This window comes from Lontra canadensis, unplaced genomic scaffold, assembly GCF_010015895.1.
Source record: "Lontra canadensis isolate GAN:19392208 unplaced genomic scaffold, GSC_riverotter_1.0 scaffold18, whole genome shotgun sequence".
Taxonomy (NCBI): Eukaryota; Metazoa; Chordata; class Mammalia; order Carnivora; family Mustelidae; genus Lontra; species Lontra canadensis.
This window is the reverse complement of record NW_022631012.1, coordinates 6996872-7015639: the sequence shown is the minus strand read 5'-3', so window position 1 is coordinate 7015639 and position 18768 is coordinate 6996872. Positions and strand designations below refer to the sequence as shown.

At 39.9% G+C, this 18768-nt stretch overlaps 1 protein-coding gene across 4 annotated transcripts in view; it reads right to left on the bottom strand.

Moving 5' to 3' along the window:
* Positions 1-18768, bottom strand: part of PLEKHM3 (pleckstrin homology domain containing M3) — a 174528-nt gene that overhangs the window by 69451 nt on the left and 86309 nt on the right. For all 4 annotated transcript variants that reach the window (XM_032859947.1, XM_032859945.1, XM_032859948.1 and 1 more), the window contains exon 6: positions 2666-2729. In XM_032859947.1, coding sequence (XP_032715838.1) covers positions 2666-2729 — 64 coding nt within the window. The remainder of the gene's footprint in view (positions 1-2665; positions 2730-18768) is intronic.

Sequence of the window (18768 nt, the reverse complement as noted above, 5' to 3'; positions counted from 1 at the left end):
ACAGTATATTTTTTTCCTCTCATGCTCCCTTCTTCATATTCACAGGAACAGTTCAGACTCAGAAAACATGCCTGACATTTACTCAGAAACCAAGGGAAAGTGGGGTGGAGGGGCCCTTCAGTACTGATAGCCTAGATGCAGACAGATCAAAAGCTAAATTCAATTTAAGCCACCTCGGGCAGAAAAAGTAATTGAATTAAACTTCCTCTAAATATGATAAGTTTGGGGGATCTTAAAACCAGGCACAAAGAACCAGGTTAGAGTGAGCTGTTGCGTATTAAATGAGTGCACCGAGCTCTAGCCGGTCCCCCTACCCCTGCCAGGGAGTTTGATGAGCTGCTGATTGCCTCTATCACTTTACTACTGAGGCTGAAAACTGCTTAAGCTGCTTATGGGGCTCCAGGGGCTAATGGGCTGGCCCACCAGGAATACTGCTGTCACTGACTTAAGGAAGCTGCGTGGCATATGGGGTTTGATTATTACAAGGGGGGAAAAGTCCGCAAGGCATAGGAAAGCTTTAAAAAGCAGGATTTATCACACCAAATGGATACACTACTTTGACACCCTAAAATGAATATGGAATTTCTCTGATTCTTTCTCTTCATCTGGCATCAAAACTCATTTTTGAAAGGCTTTCTCAAAGAGTACTCACTTTGGACCCCACCCATTCTGTTTGAAACCACCTTAAAAGAATACATCCATGCCTTTAAACATCTCAGGTGGGTCCTCAGATACTATGTCAGGTAGAGTCCTAGAAAATAGGTGAGTGTCTAATGGATATTTTAACTGAGTCTTCTCCTTGCATGCCACTGGGCAATAGTAATTAAAAATAAACCTTTCGGGGCGCCTGGGTGGCTCAGTGGGTTAAAGCCTCTGCCTTCGGCTCAGGTCATGATCCCAGGGTTCTGGGATCGAGCCCCGCATCTGGTTCTCTGCTCAGCAGGGAGCCTGCTTCTCTCCCCTGCCCCCCCCCCACGGCCTGCCTCTCTGTCTACTTGTGGTCTCTGACTGTCAAATAAATAAAATAAAATCTTAAAAATAAATAAATAAATAAATAAAATAAACCTTTCCCCACCCCAGCCAGCAGATCATTGCTGCTTGATTATGTAGTACAGGGTATGCGGGACTGGAGAAGTGGGAGGAGCTGATGTGTGCAAACACGTTAAGCCTGATGCACATGAGAAAATTAAAACACTACCGTTCTCTCAGACCTTTCCAACTAAATGCCCTAAAACCACTTGTACCATTTAAAATAACTTTCCTCCCTCAGGGTGTACAAAGAAAACACAAGTCTTAAGTTAAAAAACAACACTTAAAGTAGTTTTAAAGTCTTGAAAAATGACTGAAGCATCTGAAGAGTTTTTAAGCTGACCTCATTTCCCCGGGCAAAACAACCAGTGAGGAAAACAACAAACAACAGCATCGGAGCAGTAGGAGATACTCTGGAAGTTGCCACAATCGTTTTTTTAATTGACTCTTGAAAGAATAGATACATGGAAAGTACTGCTTTCATTTAGTGTCTAAAAGCTTCTGAGGGAGGGAGTTGTTGATTTAAATGATTAACCAAAGCTTAACATATGCAGAACTTTGGGCTGAACAGACAAGATGTTGGTTTTCTTCTTGGTTGCTAACCTGGTCAGTCATTAAAAGGACAAGCACTAATACAAGTTTTAAAAAAGGTGATTTTGACTCTTAGATGCTCTCTTATGTTTTATTAAACTTTAAAGTCCTCCAACTGTTTGACTTAAGCACAAGTCAAAGAGCTTCCTAGAGTCACTGCCTTTTAGATCTTTTTCTCCTCGTACAATTTTCCTGAGATATAATTCTCGTACCATAAAATTCACTCTTAAGTATACAACTCAGTGGGTTTTGGTATATTCACAGTGCAATGTGCACCCAGTGTGCAACCATCACCACCATGTAATTCCAGGACATTTTCATCAGGCCCAAAGGAAACTCTGGGTCGTTAGTAGTCACACCTTATTCCCTTGGTCTCCCCACATGCCGGCAACCACTCAGCTATTTTCTGTCTCTATGGGTTTGCCTATTTTGGACATTTCATTTAACAGAATCATAAAACATATATTTTTCTGTATGGCTTCTTTTGGCTTGATGTTTTCAAGATTCAGTCATGTTATAGCCTCTATCGGTACTTTGCTCCTTTTTATGGCCAAATAATATTCCATTGTCTGGATATACAAAATTTTGTTTATCTGTTCATCCACTGATGAACATTGGGTTACTTCTACTCTTTGGCTCTTATGAGTATAACTGCTCTGAACATCTGTGTACAAGTTTTATGTGGACACAAGTTTACAGTTCTCTTGGGTATACTCTAGGAGAGGAACTAATTACTGGTTCATATGGTAACTGTTTAGCTTTTTGAGGGAACACCAAACTGTTTTCCACGGTGGCTATACCACTTTACATTCCCACCAGTAATGAATGACAGCTCTAGTTTCTCCACATATCCTTGCCAACATCTCTTACTGTCCTATAGTATCTTTTTATAATAAGGTTTTCCCCCATTCTGAATAGAAACTGAGTATCCGGTCTTCTGAAGAAATTACCCCAATGATGGCAGAATTCAGTGCCTAGACCATAATCAACTAAGACACTTTCCCAGTGAGAAAGCAGAAATGAAATGGCCCTTCTGAGCACTCACCTGCTGCAGATCAGCGAGGGAATACAAGTGGATCTGTTGAAGGAGGTATTCTCTGGGGAAAATTCTGAAAACAAGGACAGAAACATAAATGAACTGCGGTGCTGCCACAAAGCAAGTTTTGTCTCTTTCAAGATCCCTTTCCACCAATACTTTTCTTCCCAGCATTCTCTGAGAAACCTGTTAACAACACCCCTTTTCTTTACACAGATACTAAGATGGAAATAAAAGTTTGATCTTTGACTTTTTTAAAAAAATTCCTAAATGAGTTTATTTCAGGACAAAAAGGAGCAATGCTCTGTTTTGTTGTTTTAACTGAATGAAGTTGACATACAATATTCTATTAGTTCCAAGGATTCAACAAAGTGATTGAATAGTTATATACATGAAGTGAACACCAAGATTATCATCAGAGTTGTAAATTAGCTATATTCTCTATGCTGTACACTGTATCACTGCTTATTTTAGAAGTTTGTATCTTTTAATCTCCTTCCCCTCTATTATCCCTTACCCCATGCCACTCCCCTCTGTCAAGCATCATATTATTCTCTATCTACGAGTGTTTTATTTTGCTTTCTTAGATTCCACATGTAAGTAAAGTATTTGTCTTCTCTGTCCTATTTCACTTAGTATTATACCCTCTAGATCCATCCATGTTGTTGCAAATGGCAAAGTTTCATTATTTTTTTATGGCTGGGTAATATTCCATTGTATGTATATGCTACCTCTTCTTTACCCATTCATCTACTGATAGATATTTAGGTTGCTTCCTATCTTGCTTGGTTATTGTAAATAATGCTGTAATGAATATAAGGATGCATATTCTTTTCAAATTAGTTTTTTTCTGTAGATAAATACCCAGAAGTGGAGTTGCTGGATCATATGTTTTTAATTTTAATTTTTTGAGGAACCTACATACTATTTTCCATGGTGATGGCAGCAAATTACATTCCCTTTTCCCCACATCCTCACCAACCCTTGTTACTTGTCTTTTTGATACTAACCATTCTGATAGGTGTGAGTGATATCTCATTGTGATTTTGATTTACATTCCCCTGATGATTAGTGATGTCAGCACCTTTTCATGTTTCTGTTGGCCCTCTATGGAGCAATGTCTTCAGATCCTTTGCCTATTTTTTTAATTGGTTTGTTTTTACGATATTGAATTGTGAATTCTTTATATATTTTGGATATTAATCCCTTTCAGTTATGTCATTTGCAAATATCTTTTCTCATTCAGTAAGTTATCTTTCCATTTTGTTGAGGGTTTTCTTCACTGTGCGAAAGCTTTTTACTCTGAAATAGTTCCATTTGGTTTTGTTTTTGCTTTTGTTGCCCTTGCCTGAGGAGACAGATCAAAGAAATACTGCTAAGACCAATGCCTAAGAACCTACTGCCTATGTTTTCTTCAAGGAGTTCCGCGGTTTCAGGTCTTACATTTACATCTTTACCCGATTTTGAATTTGTTTTGTATTTGATATAAGAAAATGGTTCAGTTTCATTCTTTGGCATGTAGTTGTCCAGTTTTCCTAACATCATTTATTGAAGAAATTGTCTTTTCCTTGTTGTATATTCTTGCCTTCTTTGTTGAACATTAATTGAACATATAAGCATGGATTTATTTCTGGACTTTTCTATTTTGTTCCATTAATTAATGTCTGTTCTTGTGCCACTGCCATAGTGTTCTGATTACAATAGCTTTATAGTATAGTGGGAGATCAGGGCATGATACCTTCAGCTTTGTTCTTCCTTCCAAGATTGCTTTTGCTCCTCAGGGTCTTTTGTGCTTCCATACAAATTTTAGGATTAGTTGTTCCGGTTTTGTGAAAAATGCCATTAGTATTTTCATTGGGATTCTGCTGAATCTATAGATTGGAGCTAGTAGATTTGGATAGTAAAGATATTTTAACAATATTAATTCTTCCAGTCCATGGTACCTCTTTCCATTTATTTGTGTCATCTTCAATTTCTGTCATCAGTGTTTTACAGTTTTCAGTGTATAGGTCTTTCATTTCCTCAATTAAATTTATTCCTAGGTATTTTATTCTCCTTGATGCAACTGTAAATGCAACTGTTTTCCTAATTTCTATTTATGATAGTTTTATTAGTGAATAAAAATCCAAGTGATTTCTGTATATTAATTTTGTATCCTGCAACTTTACTGATTCATTTATTCGAATAGTTTTTTAGTGAAGTCATTAGGGTTTTCCATATATAGGGTCATGTTATTTGCGAAGAGTCACAGTTTTATTTACTCTTTCCAGTTAGGATGCCTTTTATTTCTTTTTCTTAAATGTTTTCTTGAAGCTAGGACTTCCAATATCATGTTGAATAAAAGTGGTGAGAGTGGGTGTCTTTGTCTTGTGCCTGATCTCAGAGAAAAAGCTTTTAGCTTTTCACCACTGAGTATGATGTTAGTTGTGGGTTTGTCATATATGGCCTTTACTATGTTGAGGTATGTTTCTTCTGTACCCACTTTGCTGTGTTTCCATAAGTATATGTTTAATTTTGTCATCCTTTTTCTGCATCTATTGAGATATTATATAATTTTTACCCTTCTTTCTGTTGATGTGGTATATCAAGTTGATTGAGTCTGTGGATATTGAGCCATCCTTGCATTCCTGGAATAAATCCCACTTGATCACTGTGTACGATCCTTTCAATGTATTATTGAATTTGGTTTGTTAATATTTGGTTGAGGATATTTATGTGCATGTTCATCAGCAATACTGGTCTGTAATTTTCTCTCTTTTTTTTGGGGGGGGGGATGTCTTTGATTTTGGTATTAGGCCAATGCTAGCCTCACAGAGCGTATTTGAAAGTGTTCCTTTTCCTCATTTTTTTTTTTGGAATAGTTTGAGAAGGATGGGTCTTAACTCTTCTTTAATGTTTGGTAGAATTCACCTATAAAGCCATCTGGTACCGGACTTTTGTTTGTTGGGAGTTTTTTGATTACAGATTCAATTTCATAATTGGTCTGTTCAGATTTTCTATTTCTTCTTGATTCAGTCTTGGAAGACTGGGTGTGTCTAGAAATTTATCCTGACCTTTGATTCAAATATAATACAAGGTGCTATGAGTACCACGTAGTGGCCCAGGGATGAGGACCAGGGCATCAGGTTTCTTGCACCAGCTGGGTTCCTCACAAGCTGTGTCATCTCAGGCAAGTGCTTTCATAGGGATTCTGCTGAATCTATAGATTGGAGCTAGTAGATGTGGATAGTATGGACATTTGAACAATATTTTTCCAGTCCATGGTACGTCTTTCTATTTATTTGTGTAATCTTCAATTTGAATTATTTTGTATTTGATATAAGGAGCTAGTAGATTCAGCTTCTAAACTGTTTTATAAAGATGAATGAATACAATGTCTTCAAATATCTTTCCAGTTCTGTGCCTAAATTAACAGATTTTGGAGTTGAGAAAATTGATTGGTGTGGCAACCTGTGTATCTTTGTCTAAAGGCTTCTATGGCTTTCATTAATGGAGACAATGATGCTGAGTATCCCATTAATGAACTATCCTTTTACATATATAGTGATGAATTTTAGGATAGGTACAGATGGGAATAATGGGATGAAATATTTACATTGGGAGTCTCTGACAAAGTCTAATATCTTTAGCTGCTGTCAGTTCACAGCATCTGGATAAATAACACTGAATAGGAAACAATGATGAATTATGGGCAAGGAGATAGGTACCAAAGTGTTGACGGTCAGAACCTTCCCCCACCAACAGACATACATTCCCCAAACAAAACTCATGATGCTTGCTAGCATTTTTTTTCTGTTTTATATGGTACTATGCAATCTTCCTGTACTCTAAAGGGAAGAAGCAACCAATTTATTCAACTAACATTTATGACTGTCCACTATATACCAAGCACTGGGCCAGGCACTAGGTAGATAATTAGGAATAAGATAGTCCCAGTACTATGTTCAAGGACCATTAAGTCAACTGAGGAAAAGGTATATAAACTGATAACTGAGAATGATAAGTTATGCACATGATACATACTTTTAGAATGGTTTAGCATGTTGGATCCCAAACCTTGGCTGTCTATTAAAATCACTTGGGGGTGCCTGGGTGGTTCAGTTGGTTAAGTGTCTGCCTTCAGCTCAGGTCATGATCCCAGGGTCCTGGGATCAAGCCCCACATCAGGCTCCCTGTTCAGCGGGGAGTCTGCTTGTCCCTCTCTCTCTGCCCCTGCTACTGCGCTCTCTCTCTTGTGCACTCTCAAATAAATAAAATCTTCTAAAAAATAAAAAAATAAAATCAGGTTTTAGAAGATAACAGGGTATAAGCATGGGTAGAACCCAGAAATTAGTTGTTAAAACAAAACTTTGCTGGTGATTAGTGCAGCCAAGGTTGAGAACCACTGACCTAATATCTAGCTCATTGGGCAATTCAGTGTTTCAGTTCAGTATGCATTATTGGACAATCCCTAGAGACTAAATCATTCATTCCTCCATTCATCTTTCTATCCATCCAATACAGATTAAGCACACCTATGTGCCACCCCCTGTACTAAGCCACGGAAGAAAGGGCACTGAACCTATTAGATAAAGTCCTTCCCCCATGGACGCCTGGTGTAGGCATATGCTAGTTTGGAGTTCTCCTGGGAAGTATGACAGGCTCTGGAGAATTCTGCTGAAAAGCCCTGTTTCATCCACAGAAATGAGAACAAACCGAGTGGCAAGGCCCTTATACTCTGGGAAATATGGTACAGTACCAGGCTGGGCTCCCTTCAACTCTGTTGCTTCAGGGCCACACCTGTGGCAGGAAGCGGGCGCACATTCCAAGCCCAGCTAGGCAGGTTGTAGGGCAAGTGTCTACTCTTCCAAGTGAGAATAAGCTTCCCTACCACAGAGAGGCTCTCTGTTGTAGAAGGCAGACCACTTCCTTTTTCAACAACACACGTGTAAGACAGAGATGATCGAGAGATCTGTTCCTCAATGGCATCCTATAGTATTAAGCATCAGTAATAGTAATGGAGCCCACTGTGGGCTGGGCACTTGACACATCATTTCATTTGATTCTCACAATTGTCTTGCGTGTTAAGTACAACCTCCATTTTACATAAGAAAAAACTGATGCTCAGAGGCAAAGACTAATTTGCCAAAAGTCACAAAGCTGGGATTCAAGGCCAGGACTTCCTGCCTCCAAAGTCCTGTATTCTTTCCAGTTTCTTGAAGGTGGGGGTAGAGGAAGGAAGGAGGCAGGCTGGCCATTTAATTTAGCTATACGATGCATATCTCTCCCAGGTAGAGGTTTATATCTGTTTAGGCCAGGAGCAATATAGAGCCACTGGTGCTTTTTAAGGCAGGAAAGTGACACTGATATACTTTGTCATGCCCACTTTCTGAAGGCAACGAGAAGGTGGACAGACTCTAGGCAGGGATAGTGCTGACACGTATCTGAGAGTCTGTTCTAGGGTAACCACAGGAGGATGGTGAAAGGAGGGGAGGGAATAGATAACACAAGAGACCTTTTGGAAGAACTGACAATGTTTAGAATTAGTGAAAGAGGGGATGACTGGGGGGCTCAGTTGGTTAAGTGTCTGCTTTCGGCTCAGGTCATGATCCCAGGGTTCTGGGATCGAGTACTGCGTTGGGCTCCTTGCTATACAGTAGGCAGCCTGCTTCTCCCTCTGCTTTGCTGTTCCCCTGCTTATGCTCTGTCTCTCTCTCACTCTGACAAATAAATAAAATCTTAAAAAAAAAAAAAAAAAGAATTGGTGAAAGAGGAGAAAGGAATCAAAGGTGACTGAGATATCTAGCTTAGATGACAGGATGGTGATGTCAGTGGCCTACATAGGGCAGGCTGTCAGGGAAGGGGATAAAGAATTGAGTTTCATGTGTGTTGACTATGAAGTGCTTGTATGAGGGGCAGGAAGTATGGCCCTTGGAAATAGGGATGGAGAGATGTAGAATACTCAGGGGGCACTTCTGACATCAGCACAAAGGTGACAGTTAAAGCTGTGGGAATGGATGGGATGGACCTAGGAGGGAGCAGGAAGGGGGCTAAGCAGGGACAGAGGTTCTTTGTTGTTATTTGTTTACCTTGGGTTGCCTGGAATTCTCTCAAGTATACACTTTGGTGTTCTGCAATTTTTCTCCTGCTTGAAAAATTCTTGTTTTGAAAGTAACCAGGATGTTCACATGTACTTGGGTTTCTAACATTTCCTCTATTTGTGAAATGTTTGTATCCTCATACCCTTCACTTGGTTACCCCTAATGTTAACATCTTACACAGCCCACGGTGCACTGACCAAAAACTCAAAAATGAAGCATTATATAGATTATGGACTTTCTTCAGATTTCACCAATTGTTTAACTAATGTCCTCTCTTTTTATTTTTAAGATTTTATTTATTAATTTGACAGAGAGAGAGAGATCACAAGTAGGCAGAGCAGCAGACAGAGAGAAAGAGGGAAAAGCAGGCTTCCTGCTGAGCAGAGAGCCCAGGACCCTGAGATCATGACCTGAGCTGAAAGCAGAGACAAACCACAGAGCCACCCAGGTGCCCCTGTCCTTTTTTTTTTTTTTTCTTTCTATTCAAAGATCCAATCTGGAGATTTTATATATATATATATATATATATGTATATATATATATATATATGTACAATTTAAGCATTTGCAAGAAATTGAGTTTGTGCAGAACATATGTGCAGAATAGGAAACCTAGGGGAATCTTCGAGTAGGGCACCAAGGGTAGCAATGTACGATTATCTAATATGGGGACATGGGACATGTGAGAATGGTTTAGTGGGAGGAATAATCGTCCAACCACAACTCCTTAATAATGAAATCCCTTAAATAACGTACAACAAAAGCAATTGTGGCAGAAAAGCGCTAAGAAATGGAGACAGAGGGGGTGCCTGGGTGGCTCAGTGGGTTAAAGCCTCTGCCTTCGGCTCAGGTCATGATCTCGGGGTCCTGGGTTTGAGCCCTGCATTGGGGAGCCTGCTTACCCCGCTCTCTCTGCCTACTTGTGATCTCTGTCAAATAAATAAAATCTTAAAAAAAAAAAAAAGAAATGGAGACAGAGTGAATCAAGTAAGTAGGCTGGAAAACCATTCCAAGATTAGCTTCTGCCTCTTCTGCTGGTTTGTGCAGACGGAGGTCAGCTGGACACTGAGAGAATGAAAGCGACTGAAATGGGCTGCAGGAGGAACAAACTCGGGGTAGTTCTCGTAGGCCTCTGCCTCCTAGTTCTTCCTGCTCTAAAGTCCTAAAACCTCTATCACAGAGTACACAGGAGATAAAAAATAATTATAAATTTACAGACCAAATCACACTGGTACGCTCTTATTAGAGTACTACAGCCAGTCAGGTATCCAGTTAACATTTACTGAGGGCGTGAAATAGGCCAGGTGCCGTGCGAAGCGCCGGAGATGACCGCGTCAATGAACATGGTTGACGAGCCGCAAAGACAATTTCCAGATGCTCCTTACTAGGCTGGGTCCTTCCTGCTTCCGAACACTGTTCGTTAATTAACTCCTCTTCTCACAATAACTCACCAACTTTGAGCACAGTCTGCTAATGTTATCTATGTATTCATTTCATGTTTCTGCTCAAAATTTATTTCACATGTTTCCGCTGCCCCAGGAAGCACCTTATCTCTGGTCTCTCTACCATTTGTCCGTGTCTACCTCTATAATTTACAGGAGGTTAGTCATAAAAGACACAAAGAACTAGAAAATGCAGTATGTGTAGAAAAGATAAAGGAACTGAGCTTAGTGTGTCTGGAGAAGATGCAACCAGGAGATAGGGTGATGGCCCACCAGTACACAGGCTTTTAAGATTGGATAATGCCAATCAGCTTTTCTTTCCCCTGAGGATGGAAAGTGTAGCACAAAAGCACTGAAGTCAAATACGATAGTAAGTTTCCTGAGAGGGAAGACTGAGATATATTAAAAGGTATCTCTTGTAGGGATGCTTTTCACTGAAAATAAAAAAAGAAAATATCCTTCTCAGCTCTTTAGAGGTAGCAACACACTGCTTAGAGGAGGTGAGGGTTTTGGAGGCAGGGACACGCGACTTCAGGCTTATTTCCTGCCCTTGGTTAGCTCCTCTTTCCCACTGCCTGCCATCCTCAAGGCAGAGTTTGTAAGACCCTCTCCTACCATCTCCTTTAGGCAGACCATCCATAGCAGAAGCACAGGGTAAATAACATAAAAGCCAAGCCCAGGAAAGCACCTGCAACTACTCATCTGGCTGACGCCAAGGGCTTTTCCCTGCTGTGGTGGAGATGCACAAGTTGGCTCCTCCCACCAAGCTCTTTAGGAAATGGGGGAAACAGCAGGAACTCCCCGGGCAGTTCCCCTTACACGGTAAGTCTTAAAAGGGGTTGTAGAGAATCTGCACGCCCAATGTGTGCTCAGGGAGCACTAAATTGCTTCAGGCAGGACTGGACTCTGCAGGGGATGCAGAGAAGAATTCACAGCTACTCCAGGGACCGCTGGGGGTGCCATCTGTCTGGGAGGCGAAGCCCAACATCCCTTAAGATAGTCATGTCAGCATTCCTTTTATTAGTAATGTATTCAATAAAGAATAAATTATTTGCATTTTGTCAGAAAACACAACTTGTGATCAATGTATGAATTTAATGCAAATTAATGGATTTAATGCAATGAATTTAATGCAAATGCAATCCAACCTTCCCACCTCTGTGGCTCATCACTGTGGTAAAAACCTAAAATCAGAACTCAAATCCTGCACGTATTTCATTGCAATAAATAGTCACTGGGTCCATAGCATGTGACAGGCATTGTGCTGGACACCGGCGCTTTGGAGAAGACATGGTTTTTTAACATCAAAGAATAAGCAGACAAGTGGGATAAGCAGGCAGTGCGAGTGCTGAGATCTGCAGACACACACAGGCAGAGGTGAGGGAAGTCTGCAGAGCACGTGGTCAGGAAAGGCCACCAAGAACTGCCCAGATGTAATGTGAAGAAGTGGAAGGAAGGGTGTTCTAGGCAGAGGGAGCAGCATGCATAAGAGCACAGCGGCTCAGGAGAGTACCGTGCTTCTAGAGGACCGGCTGTATGGGCAGATGAAGAGAGCTGTGCATGTGTACAAATATATATATACAAAAATAGGGACGCCTGGGTGGCTCAGTCGATTAAGCAGCTGCCTTCGGCTCAGGTCATAATCCCAGTGTCCTGGGATCGAGTCCCACATCAGGCTCCTTGCTCAGTGGGGAGCCTGCTTTTCCTTCTGCCTCTGCCTGCCGCTCTGCCTGTGCTCGCGCTCTCTCTCTCGCTAACAAATAAATAAATAAACTCTCTTACAAAAAGAAAAAAAAAAAATATATATATATACAAACATATAGCCAGGCATGACAGGTCTTGAACGCCTTGCTAAGCATCTATTACAAAAGAGATGGGGTGCTGCAGAAGTGTAGGAGGAAAACATGGTTCCATCTGTGACTTAAAAAGAACAATGAAAGCAGAAGGCGAAGGGGGAAGAGGCAGAGGGATGGATCACTTTTTTGGTCAATTAGGTGAGAAAGGATGGGGGCTGAAGAGAACTTAAATGGTTCCTCTGGGGTTGTAGAGAGTGGGCCTACCAGGAGATCGATTTCTGTAGCAGAATCCACGGGTGATGATGACTAACAGGAAGTGAAGGCCAGGAAGGAGCTTGGGATCTTTCAGTTTCCAGCTAGGTCAGTAGGACAATGGCAGTTCCATTTACTGGCATAGAGAATAAGGAAGAGGAATTATCTTTGGGGAACAGGGACTTCAGCTGGGGCAGAGGACTGGAGCTGTCCTGGTAGAGTGTCCCGGTAGTCGTCTGTGAGTCCAGGTGGGAGATCTGTGTGCCCCTAGCCCACAGGTGTTAGGTGAAGCCACTAGAATGAGTCCTCGTCTGGGACAACACACATTAGCAAAGGAGAAAAAAACGGGACCCTGGCAGAACAGTATTATTTAGGGAGTAGATGCAGGAAGACAGGGAAGCAGCAGCTGATAGGTGGGAGAAACAGCAGAAGAGCCAGCATCAGTGAAGCCAAGGAAGGAGAGAATTTCAAGAAGGAAAAAGAGGGTCCATGGCATCCAAGGCAGCGGAGAGGTCAAATAATATGAGTATGGCTGTCACAAAGCCTGAGATGTTTCTTTTGATTTGGAAAAAGGGCATCATTAGTGACCCTGGACAGGATGATTTCAGGGGAGGAAGAGGAAAGCCAGACCACAGAGGGGTGGAAGACCATGGACTACTCTTTAAAGAAGTTAACCTTAACAAAGGAGAGGAATTGGGCCATGGCTAAAAAGGACTCCCTACCCCTTTTTAAAAATAAGAAAATGTACTATTTCAAATAAACTTTTTAATTGTAGTTAACATATAGTATCAGTTTCAGATGTAGGACAAAGTGATTCAGCCTTATATATGTCACAAAATAAACACTGCAAGTCTGGTCCCCATGCATAGGTATTACAGTACTGACTACTCCCTGTACTGCTCTTTATATCTCTGACTTCTTTGTAAATGGCAGTCTGTACCTCGTAAACTCCTTCACCTATTTCACCCGTCCTTTGCCCACCTCCTCTCTAGCAACCACCAATTTATTATTTGGGTCTGTTTTCATTTTTTTGTTTGTTCATGTTTTGTTTTTTAGATTCTACATACAAGTGAAATCCTATGGTACTTGTGTTTCTCTGACTTATTTCACTTAGCCCACCACCCTCCACATCCAACCCATGTGGTGACAAATGGCAAGATTTCATTTTTGAAATCAGGTTATGGCTGAGTAATGTTCCATTGTGTATATTTCGATCTATATGTCAGTTTCTTTAGTCATCCACCAATAGACACGTAGGTTTCCATATCTTGACTACTGTAAATAATGCTGCAATGAACATAGGGGTACTTATATCTTTTTGTGTTAGTATTTTCACTTTCTTCAGATAAATCCCCAAAGTGGAATTCCTGGATCATACGGTTTTTATTCTATTTTTAATTTTTGGAGGAACCTTTATACTGTTTTCCATGGTGGTTGTACCAAGTATGTTCCCCCCAGCAATGCATAAGAGATCTCTTTTTTCCTACATCTTCACTAACACTTAATTTCTTGTATTGATACTAGCCATTCTGAAGAGCGACCCATCTTACATGGCTTTGGTTTGCATTCCCCTGATGATTAGTGATGTTGAGTATCTTTTCATTTGTCTGTTTGGTTTCTATCTTTTAGAAAAAAAAATGTTTAATCTAGGTCCTTTGTCCAGTTTTTAATCAGGTTTTTTTTTATTAGCAATGAGCTTTTTTATATATTTTGAACATTAATTCCTTATTGACTATGTTATTTTTAAGTATCTTCTCCCATTCAGTAGGTTACCTTTTCATTTTATTAATAGTTTCCTTTGTTGGGCAAAAGCTTTTTGATATTGTCCTAATTGTTTATTTTTGCTTTTGTTGTCCTTGCTGAGGAAACATCCAAAAAAAATTTCTTCTAGTGTTGATTATAATTTCTCTCATTTCTGATTTTACTTATTTGAGCCCTCTCTCCTTTATTCTTGATGAGTCTGGCTGAAGGTTTATCAATTTTGTTTATCTTTCCAAAGAACCAGCTTAGTTTTTCGATTGTTTTCTTAGTCTCTATTTCATTTATTTCTGCTGTCATCTTCAATATTTCCTTCCTTCTATTGAGTTTTGCTTGTTCTTCTTTTTCTAGTGTCTTTAGGTGTAAGGACAGACTATTTGAGATTTTTGATTCTTGTGATAGGCCTGTATTGGTATGAACTTTCCTTTTAGAACTGTTTTTGCTGGGTCTCATAGATTTTGGAACATTGTTTCCATTTTCATTTGTCTCAAGGTATTCTTTAAATTTCCTCTTTGGGGGCACCTGGGTGGCTCAGTGGGTTAAGCCTCTGCCTTCGGCTCAGGTCATGGTCTCAGGGTCCTGGGATCAAGCCCGCATCTGGCTTGCTCTGCTCTGCTCAGTGGGGAGCCTGCTTCCCGCTCTCTCTCTGCCTGCTGCTCTGCCTGCTTGAGATTCTCTCTGTCAAATAAATGGATAAAATCTTTAAAAAAAAAATAAATTTCCTCTTTGGTTTCTCTACTGACCCATTGATTGTTTAGTAGCATGTTGTTTAGACTTTAAGTGTTCATTTCTTTCCAATTTTTCCCCTTATAATTGATTTCTAGTTTCATATTATTGTGCCTGGAAAAGATGCTTGATAGGATTTCAATCTTGTTAAACTTATTGAGACTTGTTTTGTGGACTAACATGTGATGTATCCTGGAGAATGTTCCATGTGCACTTGAAAAGAATATGCATTCTACTGTTTTGGGATGGAATGTTCTATATATATCTGTTAAATCCATCTGGTCCAAGATGTCATTTAAGGCCACTGTTTCTTTATTTTCTGTCTGGATGATGTATCCACTGACGTAGGTGGGATGTTAAAGTCCCCTACTACCACTGTATGACTGTCAATTTCTCCTTTTGTTTGTTAATATTTGCTTTATATACTTAGGTGCTCCTATGTTGTGTGCATAGGTATTTACAAGTATTATATCATCTTGTTGGGTTGATCCCTTTACCAATATGTAATGTCCTTCTTTGTTTAAAGTCTATTTTGACTTTAAAAAATTAAAAATTAGTCTATTTTGTCTGATACAAGTACTTGCCACTTCAGCTTTCTTTTTGTTTCCATTTGCGTGGAATGTCTTTTTCTATTCCTTCACACTTTCAGTTGGTATGTGCCTTTAGGTCAGAAGTGAGTCTCCTGTAGGCAGTATACAGATGGGTCTTGTTTTCTTATCCAATCAATTACCCTTTGTATTGTGATTGGAGCATTTAGTCTATTTACATTTATTCATTTATTTAGATAGATTTATTTGTTTTTAAAAATATTTTATTATTATTTTTTCAGTGTTCCAAAATTCATTGTTTATGTACCACACCCAGTGCTCCATGCAATACATGCCCTCCATACTATCCACCACTAGGCTCACCCACCCCCCACCTCCCTCCCCTCTAAAACCCTCAGTTTGTTTCTCAGAGTCCACAGTCTCTCATGGTTTGTCTCCCCTTCCGATTTCCCCCAACTCACGTCTCCTCTCCATCTCCCAGTGTCCTCCGTGTTATTCCTTATGCTCCACAAGTAAGTGAAACCATATGATAATTGACTCTCTCTGCTTGATTTATTTCACTCAGCATAATCTCCTCCAGTCTTGTTCATGTTGATACAAAAGTTGGGTGTTCATCCTTTCTGATGGAGGAATAATATTCCATTTTATATATGGACCATATCTTCCTTATCCATTTATCTGTTGAAGGGCATCTTGGTTATTTTTTTTTTTTTTTTAAAGATTTTATTTATCCATTTGACAGAGATCACAAGTAGGTAGAGAAGCAGGCAGAGAGAGAGAGGGAAGCAGGCTCCCTGCTGAGCAGAGAGCCTGATGCGGGGCTCGATCCCAGGGCCATGACCTGAGCTGAAGGCAGAGGCCCCAACCCACTAAGCCACCCAGGCACCCTGGGCATCTTGGTTCTTTCCACAGTTTGGTGATTGTGGCTATTGCTGCTATGAACTTCGGGGTACAGATGGCCCTTCTTTTCACTACATCTGTATCTTTGGGGTAAATACCCAGTAGTGCAATTGCAGGGTCATAGGGTAGCTCTATTTTTAATTTCTTAAGGAATCTCCACACTGTTTTCCAAAGTGGCTGCACCAACTTGTATTCCTACCAACAGTGTAAGAGGGTTCCCCTTTCTACACCTCCTCTCCAACACTTGTTGTTTACTGTCTTATTGATTTTGGCCATTCTGACTGGTGTAAGATGGTATCTCAATGTGGTTTTGATTTGAATCTCCCTGATGGTTAATGATGATGAACATTTTTTCATGTGTCTGTTAGCTATTTGTATGTCTTCTTTGGAGAAGTGTCTGTTCATGTCTTCTGCCCATTTTTTGATGTGATTATCTGTTTTGTATGCGTTGAGTTTGAGGAGTTCTTGATAGATCTTTAAATATCTTTATAGTTCTACAAAGATTTATTTATTTTAGAGAGGGGGAGAGCATTCTAGGGGGAGGGGCAGAGACAGAGGGAGAGAGAGAATCTCAAGCACACCCTGCTGAGCATGGAGCCCGATTCAGGGCGTGATCCCACAAACCTGAGATCATGACCTGAGGCAAAATGAAGAGTCAAATGCCCAACCAATTGTGCCAGCCAGGCGCCCCAGTCATGTACTTATTACCATTTTGTTAACTGTTTTCTGGCTGGTTTTTGTAGTTGTTCTTTTTTCTTCCTTCTCTTGCTCTCTCCCTTTGTGATTTGATAACTTTCTATAGTGTTATGTTTGATTCTTTTATCTTTGTTTTTTGTGGATCTATTACAGGGTTTTGGTTTGTAGTTATGACGGATTTCACATATAACACTCTTGTATATGGCAGTCTATTTTAAGTTGATTATCACTTAAGTTTGAACATGTTATAAAAGCACTACATTCCTACCTCACACCCCCATGTTTTATATACCTGATATATATATATGTTTTGCATATTTTTGTGTATCCCTTAATAATTATTGTATATACAGTTGATATTACCACTTTTGTCTCTTACGGTTTATACTAGCTTTTTAAATGGTCAACCCACTACCTTTACTATGTATTTGCTTTCACTAGTGAGATTTTTTTTTCCTTCATAATTTTTTTTTCTAGTTACGGCCTTTTCCTTTCCACTTAAATAATTCTCTGTAACATTTCTTGTAGGATTGTTTTAGTGGTGATAAACTCCTTAAACTTTTGTTTGTTGGAAAACTCATTATCTCTTCTTCAATTCTGAATGATAAACTTTCTGGGTAGAGTATTCTTGGTTGTAGCCTTCTTCTTTTCAGTTTACCTGCCTGAATATATAATGTCACACCCTCTGGCCTGCAAAATTCCTGCTGAAAAATCATCGGATAGTTTTATGGGTACTCCCTTGTATGTAACTGGTTGTTTTTCTCTTGCTGCTTTTAAGATTCTCTCTTTAATATTTGACAGTTTTAATTATTATATGTCTTGGTGTGGCTCTCTTTAGGTTCATTTTGTTTGGGGCTCTCTGTGCTTCCTAGACTTGAATGTCTGTTTCTTTCCCCAGGTTAGAGAGGTATCAGCTATTACTTCTTCAAATAAGTTTTCTGCCTCAAAAAGATTCTTAAAGTTGAGAGAGACTTGGGCACATTTACATGCTAAAGTGAATGAGCTAGTACAAGAGAAACTATAGATACAAAAGTAGGGATGACTGACAGAGCCTGGCCCTGGAATGGCCTAGAGAAAATGGGATGTGGGCCCAGCTGAAAGCTCTTTCCAATATACATATCTGCACACATATGCACACACACACACCTCTCCTGTATTTTCTTAATTGAATAGCTTCAGGTTTCTACTAAAATGTTATATTATAAAAGGTAGTTACTAATTTCTCCAATGTTCCCTCTAAAAGTCAACATACTGGGAACCAAATGCTACAAACTACCTGGAAGTAATCTAATTTAGCAGTCCTCTGGTAGACAGAATCTTTGCTACAGAAGGGTGCTGCCTTCAGCCTTCCGACAAGGCTGCTGTGTTTAGGGTTTTCTGTGATTAAGTGACCTTACTGAACTGCAGGGCTACTGACCATCAGATCTGACATCATTTCTCCAGCAAGCCAACCATCAGAAGAGCGCCGCTCATGCCAGTGCAAGTTCATCTGGTCAGTTCTGACATCAGAGCCAAAGGACGAATGTGTTAAGAGAGTCCACTCCACACTTCACTCATCCATCAAAGGGAACGACATCACTGGCAGGTAGCACTATCGAAATTCTCAGATACCAAAGAACAACGAAGAAACCTGCTAAAGAATCATGGAAATCAAGTAGCACAATCATTTCTATAATGCCAATGTTTTCTACTTTACCAAGAAGGTAACTTAGGCTTCATTTATAGATTGCTCAAATGACAGGTGAGAAACAGTGAAAATTTAAAAAGGAAAAAGTTCCTATATGATTCAGAGTCCTTATATTACGCAGCTGGTAGGTAGTTGGGGTTAAAAATGCAGAGATAATTTCCTATGAAATCAAAGGCTATAGTCTTTACAAAAAAGGTAGGGGTCCTCATTCCATTTTGTACTTAGGAC